The 14,329-nt window shown below is 43.5% G+C and overlaps 1 protein-coding gene across 1 annotated transcript in view; it reads right to left on the bottom strand.

The window, feature by feature from the left end:
* Positions 1–14,090, bottom strand: part of GHRHR (growth hormone releasing hormone receptor) — a gene marked incomplete at both ends in the record, with an annotated part of 54,257 nt that extends 40,167 nt beyond the window's left edge. The window contains 3 exons of the mRNA XM_083379059.1: positions 5,505–5,612; positions 6,400–6,502; positions 13,953–14,090. Of these exons, the coding sequence (XP_083235185.1) occupies positions 5,505–5,612; positions 6,400–6,502; positions 13,953–14,090 (349 nt within the window). The remainder of the gene's footprint in view (positions 1–5,504; positions 5,613–6,399; positions 6,503–13,952) is intronic.
* Positions 14,091–14,329: the final 239 nt, after the last annotated feature.

The raw sequence follows: 14,329 nt of genomic DNA, 5'->3' as shown, positions 1-14,329 counted from the left end.
GATCAAAATTTGGATGCTTCGCAACTGGTTCATATTTACAATGGTCACAGTGTCCCAGGCTCTCACCTGATCCGCTTTTGCGACCTTCTGAGAAGCAAAGTCAATGGGGGAAGCCAGATTCGCTTAACAGCCACGTTACTAATGTAACCACTGCAGTGATTCACTTAAGAATGGTGACAAGAAACATGGTAAAAGGTAAAGGTTCCCCCGCACATGTGTGCTAGTCATTTCCAACTCTAGGGGCCAGTGCTCATCTCCGTTTCAAAGCCGAAGAGCCAGTGCTTGTCCGAGGATGTCTCCGTGGTCATGTGACTGGCATGACTAGACGCCAAAGGCGCACGGAACGCTGTTACCTTCCCACCGTGGTGGTCCCTATTTTTCTACTTGCATTTTTACGTGCTTTCGAACTGCTAGGTTGGCAGAAGCTGGGATGAGTAACAGGCGCTCCCTCTGTTACGCGGCACTCGGGATTCGACCCGCCATCTGATCAACAAGCTCAGCGTCCTAACCCACTGAGCCACCGCGTCCCTTAGAAACATGGTAAAACTGGGCAAAATTCACATAATCGTCTCACTTAGCAACGGAAATTGTGGCCATACGTCGAGGACTAACTATATTCAAAGAATTTAGCGAGGCTGAGATTATTTCCCCCCTCCTCTCCTTCTACTTCTAATTCTTCTTGTGCCCCTCTTCCTTCCTTCCATAGCCTGAGATGTCTTTTGCTTGCCAGCCTACAGATCTCCTTCCTGTCTCACCCAAGTTCATTCAGACATGCCACAGGGAGAGATGTACTTTCCAGCTTGCAAGATTGGTGTCAGGTTTGCAAGGGAGTCCAGATAGTAAACACCTACTCAAATGAACTAGTTCTGCTTTGTTGCAAAGTTATATTAACAGAAACTTGCAAGTCTCAAAGTACATTTCTCTTCTACCCACTTTACAGCTGAAGAAGGAATTCTTCCCAAGATGTTGGCCATTGCCCCCCACCCCGCATTTCTTCTGCGGGCTCCCTTATCCAACCATTTCTCTCGCTGGCATTATCCCTCCTGCCTCCCAAGCCCATTCCCACAATTTATTCAAAGATAACCTTTGAAACACAAAAAAGGCCCTAGAGTAGAAACCAGGAGAGACTGTTCTAATCCTTCTTTAAGCGGGAAAGCCAGCTCTGTGATTTTGGGCCAATCAGCAGGAGGATAAGAGCTGTAGTCCTGCTTTACGTATGAAAGCCTACTGGATGGCTGGGAGCACCCACAAGTTCTGGAGGCAAGCCGTTCCACTGGTTAATTGTCCTCACGGTCAGGAAATTACTCCTTAGTTCCAGGTTGCTTCTCTCTTTGGTTAGTTTCTATCCGTTGCTTCTTGTCCTGCCTTCAGGGGCTTTGGAGAACAGGTGGAACCCCCCTCTTCTTTGGGGCAGCCCCTGAGATATTGGAATGCTGCTTCATTAAACTAAAGGTAAAGGTAAAGTTTCCCCCGCACATGCGTGCTAGTCATTTCCGACTCTAGGGGCCGGTGCTCACTTCCGTTTCAAAGCTGAAGAGCCAGTGCTTGTCCGAGGACATCTCCGTGTCATGTGGCCAGCATGTCTAGACGCCAAAGGCGCACGGAGCGCTGTTACCTTCCCACCGGAGTGGTCCCTGTTTTTCTACTTGCATTTTTTACGTGCTTTCGAACTGCTAGGTGGGCAGAAGCTGGGACGAGTAACAGGCGCTCACTCTGCTACGCGGCACTCGGGATTTGACCCGCCAAACTGCCGACCTTCTGATTGACAAGCTCAGCGTCCTAACCCACTGAGCCACCGCGTCTCTTTTTTCATTAAACTAGACATACCCAATTCCAGCAACTGGAGGGACTCACTTAACAGTGGCAAGAAAGGTCATAAAATGGGCCAAAACTCGCTCAGCTGTCTTGCTTAGTGATGGAAGTTTTGGGCTCAATTGTGGCCGTAAGCCGAAGACTACCTATAAATAATTATGGGCAGTTGGAATGCAATATACGTCCTTCCCAGTTATTTAGGTCTTCTCCCATCCTTCAGCGTCGTGCCACCGAATTACAACATTCGAAGCAAGTAGCAGAAGAAAGAAATTAGATATGCAGAACAGAAATATATTGATTTAAATCAGTGTAAACGAACTAATTTAACGCAGCAGCATCCCTTTTAATTTCAAATTTACAGATAACCCAGTTGCGGTTGTGTTCCAGTCCACCCAGAATTGGAAATACGGTCCCTTGTTCATTAGGCCAGGCCACGTGTGGTCCTCGGCTGGGAGAGGAAGATTGATTTGGAAACTCTCAAAGCACTTGAGAAACCCTCAAAGACGAAATAAGGATGAGAGTTATTTTCAGAAAGCGAGGAACTGTGCCATTTCTGACACAGGAGTCAACTCCAGTGTTTGTGTCCTAACAAAACAAAGCTCTCAACTGTATGTCAGGAGAACCCATTTGATGACATTGATTGAATACACCAAGAATGGACATGTTAAGTGACCAAAGTTATAAGCAATCCGCAAGTGTCTCTCTGCTCATACTTCTCTGCCTATTTTGCAATCTTCTCTTGTCTTCAGAGAATAATCTGCATCTTCTGGGCGTTGAGAGTTTGCCAAGTTGCCCAAATCCAGTAGGAAAATAACTTTGTGTAGATCCTTCAAGGTTGGGTGATAGGGATGACTTTGATTTATTGAACAGAACAGAATAGCAGAGTTGGAAGGGACTTTGGAGGTCTTCTACTCCAACCCCCTTCTCGGGCAGGAAAGCATTGCAGACAAATGGCTGTCCAGTTTCTTCTTGAAAACTTCCAGTGTTGGAGCACCCGCAACTTCTAGTGGCAGGTTGTTCCAATTGTTCTCTATCAGGAAATTCCTCCTTAGATCTAAGTTGCTTCTCTCCTTGATTAGTTCCCATCCGTTGCTTCTTCTCCTGCCTTCAGGCGCTTTGGAGAATAGCTTGACTCCCTCTTCTTTGGGGCAGCCCCTGAGATACTGGAAAACTGCCATCATATCACCCCTCACCCTTCTCTTCATTAAACTACACATACCCAATTCCAGCAGCCGTTCCTTGTATGTTTTAGCCTCCTGTCCCCCAATCATCTTTGTTGCTCTTCTCTGTACTCTTTCTAGAGTCTCAACATCTTTTTTACATCATGGTGACCAAAACTGGATGTAGTATTCCAAGTGTGGCCTTACCAAGGGATTGTAAAGTGGTATTAATACTTCACGTTATCTTGATTCTATCCCTCTGTTAATGCAGCCTAGCACTGTGTTGGCTTTTTTGGCAGCTGCAGCACACTGCTGGCTCATATTGAAGTGATTGTCCACTAGGACTCCGAGATCCCTCTCACAGTTACTACTATTGAGCAAGGTACCACCTGTGCATTTGGTTTTTCTTGCCTAAGTGTAGAACCTTACATTTTTCACCGTTGAATCTCATTTTGTTAGATAGCGCCCTGTGTTCAAGTCTGTCCAGATCCTCCTGTATCTTAAGCCTATCTTCTGGAGCGTTGGCTGTTCCTGCCAGCTTGATGATGTCTGCAAATTTGATGAGTTCCCCATCTATCCCCTCATCCAAATCATTGATGAAGATGTTGAACAGTATTGGGCCTGAGTCTTGGGGTACCCCACTATACACTTCCCTCCCTGTAGATGCAGTTCCACTGAGGACCACACACTATGATTTCAATATCAAACCTTTTCCCTTAAATTTTGACCATGATCTCCTAGAGCCTCTCACTATTGTTTTAAAATAATTTGAAATCAAAGAGATACTGAATAACCTGGGAATGACTCTGTTATTTTAAATTCTCGATCTGACAGCCCAAGGCCGGGAAATCTATTTATTAGGCTTCTTTCTAAGTGCCCAGTGTCACTTCTAGGCAAGATGGGTGCCACACAATTCTATTAATTAATATATAAAGGATGTTCATTAAATCCCAATGTGCGTAATTGGCATAATTACACCATTTGTGAAAATGTCTGCCAGTGGGGTCAATTTATTTATCTGAGTAATTACGTAATTGATGTCATTTGTTGAAATTCACGTCAGTTGCCAAGTGCAAATGACACGAATGATGCAAATTTACCCAAACAATCTAATTATGTCAATTTTGGCAAGCGATGGCAATTATACTAATTGGCCCACTTTTGAAAGAAGAGGTGGTGTCTATTATGGGGCAATAAAGATCAAATCACAAATTTATCTCTTGAAACCAAAATCCTGTTCCACTGGGGTAAAAATCAAGGTTTTAGTCTGATCGTATCAGGTTTAAATATATATAAAGAACAAAATTTAATGTTTATCTTTGCCGGATCTTTCTGGAGTGTGACATGCACATATACACCCCTAGTGTCCTACTATGGCTTATTGTGAAGTGTGAACCTAATCAATAGGTAGTGTTCGACTTTCAGCCATTCATTTAATGATCATTCAAAGTTACAACAGCACTGGAAAAAGTGACTTATGACCATTTCCCACACTTGCGACCATTACAGCTTCCCATGGTCGCCTGATTTACATTTGGATGCTAGTTCATATTTATGACAGCTGCAGTGGCCCAGGATCACATGATCACCTTTTGCGGCTGTCTGACAGGCAGTCAATAGGGGATTTGCTTGTTGTTAGCTGCGAAGTCGTGTCCGACCCATCGCGACCCCATGGGCAACGTTCCTCCAGGCCTTCCTGTCCTCTACCATCTTCTGGAGTCCATTTAAGCTCAGGCCTACTGCTTCCGTGACTCCATCCAGCCACCTCATTCTCTGTCGTCCCCTTCTTCTCTTGCCCTCCACCTTTCCCAGCATTAGGCTCTTCTCCAGTGAGTCCTTCCTTCTCATTAGGTGGCCAAAGGATTTGAGTTTCAACTTCAGGATCTGGCCTTCTCAAGAGCAGTCAGGGTTGATCTCCTCTAGGACTGACCGGTTTGATCGCCTTGCAGCCCAAGGGACTCGCAGGAGTCTTCTCCAGCACCAGAATTCAAAGGCCTCCATTCTTTGGCGCTCAGCCTTTCTTACGGTCCAACTTGCACTGCCATACATTGCAACTGGGAAGACCATAGCCTTGATTTGCTTAATGGGGATTTGCTTAATGACCATTTAATTCACTTAAGAACTGCAGGGGTTCACCTAACCATGGTAGCAAAAAGAAGGTTGCAAATTCAGCCAGAACTTACTTAAGAAGTAAGTTAAGTAATAATTTGCGGGAGGAAGGGAGGAAAGAAGGGAGGGAGGGAGGAAGGAAGGGAGGGAGGGAGGGAGGGAGGAAGGAAGGAAGGAAGGAAGGAAGGAAGGAAGGAAGGAAGGAAGGAAGGAAGGAAGGAGAAGGCAAAGAGAAAGGAGAGAAAGGAGAAAGGGAATTGGAGATGGGAAGGAGAAGTTTTATGCATTTCCTATTATTTTTTCTAAGAATAACAAGGTGTGCACATACAAGCTGAAAAAGAAAGAAAGAAAAAAGGAGGGAAGAGGAAGGGAGGAAGGAGGAAGGAAGGAAAGATGTTTGTCACCAACAAACTGCTTTCCTACCTGATTTCTTTGTGAAGTGGAAGATGATACCTGGACAGGTGAAGGAAAGTGTATCTCCAGGATCTGCGTCTGGCCAACACAGAAGTTGGTCCCATAATCTTTTACAACCTTGCAAATGGAAGAAAAGATTTTTTTTAAAAAAAAGCTCTCCATTATCCTTGGAAAGAGAAACCCAAGAGCAGAGCCCAAAGTACATCAACCCATTGAATGAACTTTAGGATTGCACCTTAATTATTGGAATGCACCCTTCAGGATTGCTGGTGGAGTAGGTTGTAGTAAACGAAATTTCCAAACTGAGTGCAGTAAAATAATATGGTGGGTGGAGGATGAAAATATATGAAGCTGCCATGGTCATATCATAGCATTGATGTTTCATGAGGTTGATGTTTTTTGGGTCATGAAACGTCTGTAAGGAAACTGCTCAGAAAAGACCAAGGACCCTACAATTCTCCTCCTCCTCTTCCTCCTCCTCCTCTTCCTCCCCTCCTCTTCCTCCTCCCCCTCTCCGCAAACCCCACTCTCTCCTAGCCCTGATGATGTTACCTAGTTGGTTCATGAAGTGTCTGCAATGAAACTGCTCAGAAAAGACCAAGGACCCCACAATTCTCCTCCTCCTCCTCCTCCTCCTCCTCCTCCTCCCTGCAAACCCCACCCCCTTCTAGCCCTGATGATGTTACCTAGTTGGGTCACCCAACGTCTGCAAGCAAACAACCAAGTTCACAGGGCACTGAGCATTCTTCTAGAGTCTAGTATATTCTCTACTGTCAATATAGCAGCGATGCTCAAGACGGCGGACCCTCCAGAGATTCCAACACATTTAAATCTCAAAGCGAAATGGCGTAAGAGACACTGCCATTCCAGATTCCCTGCTTTTTCCATTTCCACCTGGTTGTACCTGTGGTTTCGTTCATGTGGAGCTGAATCTCTTGTAAGCAGTTGGTCTCGTTCTGTTTCCACTCTGTGATGGGGACACAGTCTGGTTGAAGCATTCCAGCAACCTAGAAGTAAATGAACAAGATGAAAGGAAAAAAGCTGACATTCCTCCCCTTGTCCTAAAATTCAGCACAGGCGGGGGAAAGAATAAAAGCAACTTAAACCATTGCAGGTAGTCGCTCCCTTACCACCCAAAATTTTTGTTCCTAAGCGAGGCAGTTATTAAGTGAATTTTGCCCCATTGGACAACCTTTCTGGCCATAGTTGTTAGCTGAATCACCGCCGTTGTGAAGTTAGCAGTGCTTTTTTTGTAAAAGAAAAAGGTGCCGGAACTCACACGTCATACAACCCGCCTTGCCTACCCTACAAGGTTCCATCCAAAAAAGGTGCCGGAACTCCGTTCTGAGCGCTCTATGAGAAAAAAAGCCACAGATAGATAGATAGATAGATAGATAGATAGATAGATAGATAGATAGATAGATAGATAGATAGATAGATAGATGATAGATAGATAGATAACTGGCATCAGCTCGCCTTGCACATATAGAGAGAGAGAGAGAGAGAGAGAGAGAGAGAGAGAGAGAGAGAGAGAGAGAGAGAGAGCTTTTTTTGTAAAAGAAAAAGGTGCCGGAACTCACACATGTCATACAACCCGCCTTGCCTACCCTACAATGTTCCATCCAAAAAAGGTGCCGGAACTCCGTTCTGAGCGCTCTATGAGAAAAAAAGCCATAGATAGATAGATAGATAGATAGATAGATAGATAGATAGATAGATAGATAGATAGATAGATAGATAGATAGAGTGCTTTTTTTGTAAAAGAAAAAGGTACTGGAACTCACGCATGTCATACAACCCGCCTTGCCTACCCTACAAGGTTCCATCCAAAAAAGGTGCCGGAACTCCGTTCTGAGCGCTCTATGAGAAAAAAAGCCACAGATAGATAGATAGATAGATAGATAGATAGATAGATAGATAGATAGATAGATGATAGATAGATAGATAACTGGCATCAGCTCGCCTTGCACATATAGAGAGAGAGAGAGAGAGAGAGAGAGAGAGAGAGAGAGAGAGAGAGAGAGAGAGAGAGAGAGAGAGAGAGCTTTTTTTGTAAAAGAAAAAGGTGCCGGAACTCACACATGTCATACAACCCGCCTTGCCTACCCTACAATGTTCCATCCAAAAAAGGTGCCGGAACTCCGTTCTGAGCGCTCTATGAGAAAAAAAGCCATAGATAGATAGATAGATAGATAGATAGATAGATAGATAGATAGATAGATAGATAGATAGATAGATAGATAGACAGACAGATAGAGAGAGAGAGTGCTTTTTTGTAAAAGAAAAAGGTGCCGGAACTCACACATGTCATACAACCCGCCTTGCCTACCCTACAAGGTTCCATCCAAAAAAGGTGCCGGAACTCCGTTCTGAGCGTTCTATGAGAAAAAAAGCCATAGATAGATAGATAGATAGATAGATAGATAGATAGATAGATAGATAGATAGAAGATAGATAGATAGATAGATAGATAGATAGATAGATAGATAGATAGATAGATAGATAGATAGATAGATAGATAGATAGATAGAGTGCTTTTTTTGTAAAAGGGTGCCGGAACTCAAACATGTCATACAACCCGCCTTGCCTACCCTACAAGGTTCCATCCAAAAAAGGTGCCGGAACTCCGTTCTGAGCGTTCTATGACAAAAAAAGCCCTGGAAGTTAGTAATATGGTCGTGAAATCTGGCTTCCCCAGTGACTTTGTGTCAAGGATGAAACTTTGGTAGCTATATCCCTCTGCGTTTCATCTTGCCTTTAGATTAATGGGGGTGGGCAGGTTGTTACTTTCAAGTGGGTTAAATGGAGAAACTAAACCTCTTTGATTCAGTTGCAGACCATGACAGCTTGAAGCCTTGTCAAAGGACACCCTAACGGGTGTGGATTTGAAGCAGAGGGCTCCCATAACAAAGTGAGCTTGTTGATCTGAATTACGTAAGACGTTGGTTGGGGGGGGGTGTCGGCTGGGAGAATTATTGTTTAAGTCTGCGAATTGACGTTGGAACCTCAGAGTTAGTTTTTTCTTTGACGTAACCAAGCTGTGTATTCAATAAACAGTAAGCTTTTCAGAAATGAAATGAACCTGGAGGGTTTTTTTTTTGATTCTCGAGATGGATGTTGACACTTTGCTTGACAGAAGGTCACAAAAGGGGATCACATGACCCCAGGACACCGTAACTGACATAAATATGAACCAGCTGCCAAGCTTCTAAATTTGGATCACATAATCATGGGGATGCTCAATGATCATAAGTGTGAAAAAGGACCATAAAACACTTTTTTCAGTGCTGTTGTAACTTTGAACAGTCACTAAATGAACCATTGTAACTTGAGGACTACCTGTATACATTTTATCCATGAGCCCTTGGTCCGACGATATTTCCTTTCTGCTGGAATATAAATTATCAAGGAATGGAGTGTGTTTGGAATTCCACAAATTATGAGAAGAAGAACAAGGGTGATTTGGAAAACTGGACTAGGAAGAGAGATGGCAAAATCTCTGTGGGTTTCTCCTAAAGAAAAAAAATTATTCTGCCATCCTATTTGTAAACAAACTTTAGACTTCAGCACTCAAAGGAAAGAAAGAAAACCCAAAAAAATCCAGTTACAGGTAGTCCTCAAATTACAACCAAATGGGGACCAGAGTTTCCATTGCTAAGTAAGGTGGTTGTCAAATGAGTCACACCAATGTTATGAACATCATCATGATGTCCCATCAGATCTTTCTTGGCCAGTTGTTCTATGTCTGGAGGACACATCTTATGAACATCATCATGATGTCCCATCAAATTTTTCTTAACCAGTTGTCTCATGTCTGGAGGACACATCCTATGAACATCATCATGATGTCCCATCAAATTTTTCTTAACCAGTTGTCTCATGTCTGGAGGACACATCCTATGAACATCATCATGATGTCCCATTAAATTTTTCTTAACCAGTTGTCTCATGTCTGGAGGACGCATCCTATGAACATCATCATGATGTCCCATCAAATTTTTCTTAACTAGTTGTCTCATGTCTGGAGGACACATCCTATGAACATCATCATGATGTCCCATCAAATTTTTCTTAACTAGTTGTCTCATGTCTGGAGGACACATCCTATGAACATCATTATGATGTTCCATCAGATCTTGCTAGATCAGTTATCCCAGTCTGGAGGACACATCTGATGAACATCATGATGATGTTCCATCAGATCTTACTTGGTCAGTTGTCCCATATATAGACAACGGATTGAAACTAGTCAAGGAAAGAAGCAACCTAGAACTAAGGAGAAACTTCCTGACAGTTAGAGCAATTAACCAGTGGAACAACCTGCCTCCAGAAGCTGTGAATGCTCCAACACTGGAGGTTTTCAAGAGGAGACTGGACAGCCATTTGGCTGAAATGGTATAGGGTTTCCTGCCTGAGCAGGGGATTGGACTAGATGACCTCCAAGGTCCCTTCCAACTTTATATTATTATTATTATTATTATTATTATTATTATTATTATTATTATTATTATTATTATTATTATTATTATTATTATTGAAAGCCAGTTCCCCCACATAGACATCTGGTAGAAGGTGTTGCAATTCATGCAAAAGACAACATTTGCATTTGCTTGTCAGACGTTTCTCCTGTTATTTTTGACTTTTTGAACAAATCAAACTTCAAGCCCACAATATAAATTGTAAAGGTATCTAATAATATGGAATAACAGAGAGAGAGAGAGACAGTCAGACAGACAGACCAACCTCTGGGAAGACCTTTAACAACTTTTTTCCCTTCGGCCCTTAATTTTACTCCCACTGGGGTGGGAAATATCCTGAATTCTGATTTTCAACATTTCCCCCCCCTTACTTCAACCTTCAATTTTGCCCCCACTGGGGGGCGGGGGGAACCCAACCCTGAATTCTGATTTTTAACAACTTTTTTCCCCCTTCCAGCCTCAATTCTACCCCCCAATGGAGAAGTTTTTTTTTAAAAAAAACACACCCCAAAAATTCAACAATTTTTCCATCCTTCGATACTTAACTTTAACCCCACCGGGAAAAAGAAACCCCCCCGAAAGCTGAATTTTGAAGTAGTTTTTATGTTTCAAACGGATGGCACTGTTCTTCCGCTCCACTTTTTCATTCAGTCTAAGTACCTAGGAAGGAGCAACTTGTCAAAAGTAATGGCTCCATGTTTTCCTTGAGCATGGTATATTTTTTATTTTTATTTGTGTTTTTTGTTTATCTTTTACACCTCTGAACCACCCAAATCTGCCTCAAGGATGGACTCCTGTTTCATTGATATATTTCAACCCTACAGCCTATTTTTAGACAAGTAGGAAGCTGTTGTAGAGATTCTCAGGCGGATGGTACATGCGTTCATCTATATCTCTGGTACTTTTTGTCAGGGAAAAAAGCTTAAACCCCCTACAATATATAATGCCAAATCTAGTGTAAACATCTGGCTGACTGTGCAACCAACCATAATAATAGAGAAATACAGAATAATAGAGTTGGAAGGGACCTATACCATGTCATCTAGTCCAACCCCCTGCTCAGGCAGGAAACCCTATACCATTTCAGACAAATGGTTGTCCAGTCTCTTCTTAAAAACCTCCAGTGTTGGAGCATTCACACTTTCTGGGGGCAAGCCGTTCCACTGGTTAATTGTCCTCACTGTCAGGAAGTTTCTCCTTCCAACTCTGCTTTTCTATTCTGTTCTGTTGTTCTGTTGTATTCTATTCCATATTTTCTATTCTATTTCTATTATTTCGGGAGTCCTTACACCATTTCCGACAAACGACTGTCCAGTCTCTTCTTAAAAACCTCCAGTGTTGGAGCATTCACCGCTTCTGGAGGCAGGTTGTTCCACTGGTTAATTGTTCTCACTGTCAGGAAGTTTCTCCTTAGTTCTAGGTTGCTTCTCTCCTTGGTCAGTTTCCATCTGTTGCTTCTTGTCCTGCCTTCAGGGGCTTTGGAGAATAGCTTGACTCCCTCTTCTTTGGGGCAGCCCCTGAGATACTGGAACACGGCTGTCATGTCCCCCCTCGTCCTTCTCTTCGTTAAACCAACATAACCAATTCCAGCAACTGTTCCTTATATGTTTTAGCCTCCAGTCCCCTAATCCTGTTTGTTGCTCTTCTCTGCACTCTTTCTAGAGTCTCAACATATACTTTTTTTACATTGTGGCAACCAAAACTAGATGGAGTATTCCAAGTGTGTGTTTTTGTGGTGCATTTTATTTTATTTATTTATTTATCTTTTAGATCTCTGAACCACCTGTCTACTTCAAAGGGGAAATCTGTTTTGTTGATATTTCAAATATACAGCCTATTTTTAGACAAATCAGAGGACTGGGCATGCGTTTGTCTATATCTACATTCTTTATCAAAAATAAAGCTTATAACCCCTATAATATCCTCCTTCTTCTCCTCTAAATTGAACCAGCAAAGCAGACCGTTTCTCTTTTAAATTAGCAATAACATTCTAAGCATCCAACCATCTCAATTTACCAAATTCTCACTCCGTGGCATCCTATCCTTTCTTAATCCCCATAACCCCATAACTCCATAAAACTTGTCAATTATTTGTGACCTCTGGGGGGGGGGGGAAACCTGTAGGATGTTCTGCAGTTGGCATTGTTCAAAACATTTCTCGATATGCACAGTTCCCAGACCATCCAAATTCATCTTGCCTTTTTTTCCTTCCCCAAAACAGCCCCTCTGAGTCCTCCCCGCAATTATTGTGCCCACTGAAATATTATGCTCTTACACATCTTTGCAAACAGACCCAAGAGGTAAAAAAAGAAAGGAGAATAAAAGATGCAATTTAAAACTTACCAGAGATGGCAGAATCAGCAGGATTAAAACACAGGAGCATCCTTGCTCTGCAGACTTCATGACAACACAAAAGAATTTTGTTCCGCTCTTCCTTGGTCCCTTGCTAATATGAGGAATGGGGTGAGTTTTTGTTGTTTTTTTTTTGTAACACAAAGAACGTGAAGGATAAGCAAGGTGTGAGGTCTTACTCACAACTCCCTAATCTGCAGCCGACTGGCTGTCCACCTACAGGTGTGTTAGACACTCTGCTGGTTACTTGCAAAGAGAGTGGGTGGGTTCCTCTAAAACCGCATGAATAAACTACCAGGGGATGACAGACAAACCTGGTTAACAGGTGTCATCTGAAGCTAGGCAACTTTCCCAAGCACACACGGAACAGGGACTGCTTGATCAGAGGAGCCTAATAACACAAACAAACCACGACACGGCAAGCTGAGCTGCGGATGAACTGGAGTGGCTGATAAGCAAACATTACTTTCCCGGTGGAACCTAAGTGGGGTTTTACTTTTATAATTAGGTATAGAATCAGAGGGCTGGGAGGGGCCTTAGAGGTCATCCAGTCCAACCCCTTGCCCAAGGCAGGAGACCTTATACTTTCAACCTGAGTATTTCTTCCTCTTTTTTTCCTACTAATAAAGTTATTAGATTTTTAAATAAGAAAGATGAAAATTAAGAGGAACTAATATTTAAGGAAGGAGAAGAGAGGGAGGGAGGGGAAGGAAGAAAGGAAAGGAAAGGAAAGGAAAGGAAAGGAAAGGAAAGGAAAGGAAAGGAAAGGAAAGGAAAGGAAAGGAAAGGAAAGGAAAGGAAGGGAAGGGAAGGGAAGGGAAGGGAAGGGAAGGGAAGGGAAGGGAAGGGAAAGGAAAGGAAAGGAAAGGAAAGGAAAGGAAAGGAAAGGAAAGGAAAGGAAAGGAAAGGAAAGGAAAGGAAAGGAAAGGAAAGGAAAGGAAAGGAAAGGAAAGGAAAGGAGAATTAAGGAAAGAAAGGAAAGAAAAGGAAGGGAGGGAAGTAAGGAAGGAGAGAGGGAGGGAGGGAGGGAAGGAGGGAGAGAGGAAGAATGAGGGAAGGAAAAAGGGAGGGAGGGAACAAGGAAAAGAAAAGGGAAAGAAAAGAGAGGGAGGGAGGAAGGGAGGGGGGAAAGGGAAAGAAAAAGGGAGGGAGGGAGGGCAGAAAAAGAAAACAATTGGGGAAAAATTGAAATTGTCTTTTAAAACAACTATAAATATACATTAAACTCTTACTCTATGGCAGACATGTCAAACACAAGGCCCGGGGGCCAGATCCGGCCCGTGAAGTGGTTTCATGCGGCCCGCGAAGCCATCGTGGAAACAGTGAGGGAACAACCCCCTCTGCCTTGGCCCTGGCCCAGAGACCCTCCTCCTGCCAGAGACCCCCAGATCTGTCCCACTCCTGCCCAGGCCCCCATAGGCACCCTTGATGCGAACGATGTAGAGCTGGCCACGCCCACCCAGCAGGCCATACGCACTCTAGCCACGCCCACCCAGTAGGCCACGCCCCCCTGGCCACACCCACCCGGCCCCCTGAGGGCGACCGCCATGCTGATGCGGCCCTCAATGAAATTAAGTGTGACACCCCTGACCTATGGTTACAACATAACTCTTTTCCCCCCTCTCACCTGCATCTTATGCATTTTCACACAAAAAGTACAGAAGAGACCCTCAGTCGGTATTAAACCTAGTGTCCCTTCCCTGATCAAGGCTGTCGGTTTAGCTGTCTCTACAAACTTCATCCTCTTCACCATCCATTCTTTCATGGTGCATCAGATTTCCAGAGTTGTGAGTAACTCACTGCCAACCTGAGCATTTTGTCGGAAGGTCTCTATCCCTGGTTTCTGGAGAGACACCCAGAGGGGCCCTTTTGCCATTAGAAGCCTTTCTTTCACCCACAGATCCTGAGTTCTAGACAGCTGATTATGAGTTCTAGTCCTGCCTTAGGCACAAAACCCGGCTGGTTGACTTTTTGGCCATTCACTAGGAGACAATGAGTTCTAGT

The sequence above is a fragment of the Vipera ursinii genome (genome assembly GCF_947247035.1).
Source record: "Vipera ursinii genome assembly, chromosome: Z".
NCBI classification, from domain to species: domain Eukaryota; kingdom Metazoa; phylum Chordata; class Lepidosauria; order Squamata; family Viperidae; genus Vipera; species Vipera ursinii.
This window is presented reverse-complemented; position numbering and strand designations above follow the sequence as displayed.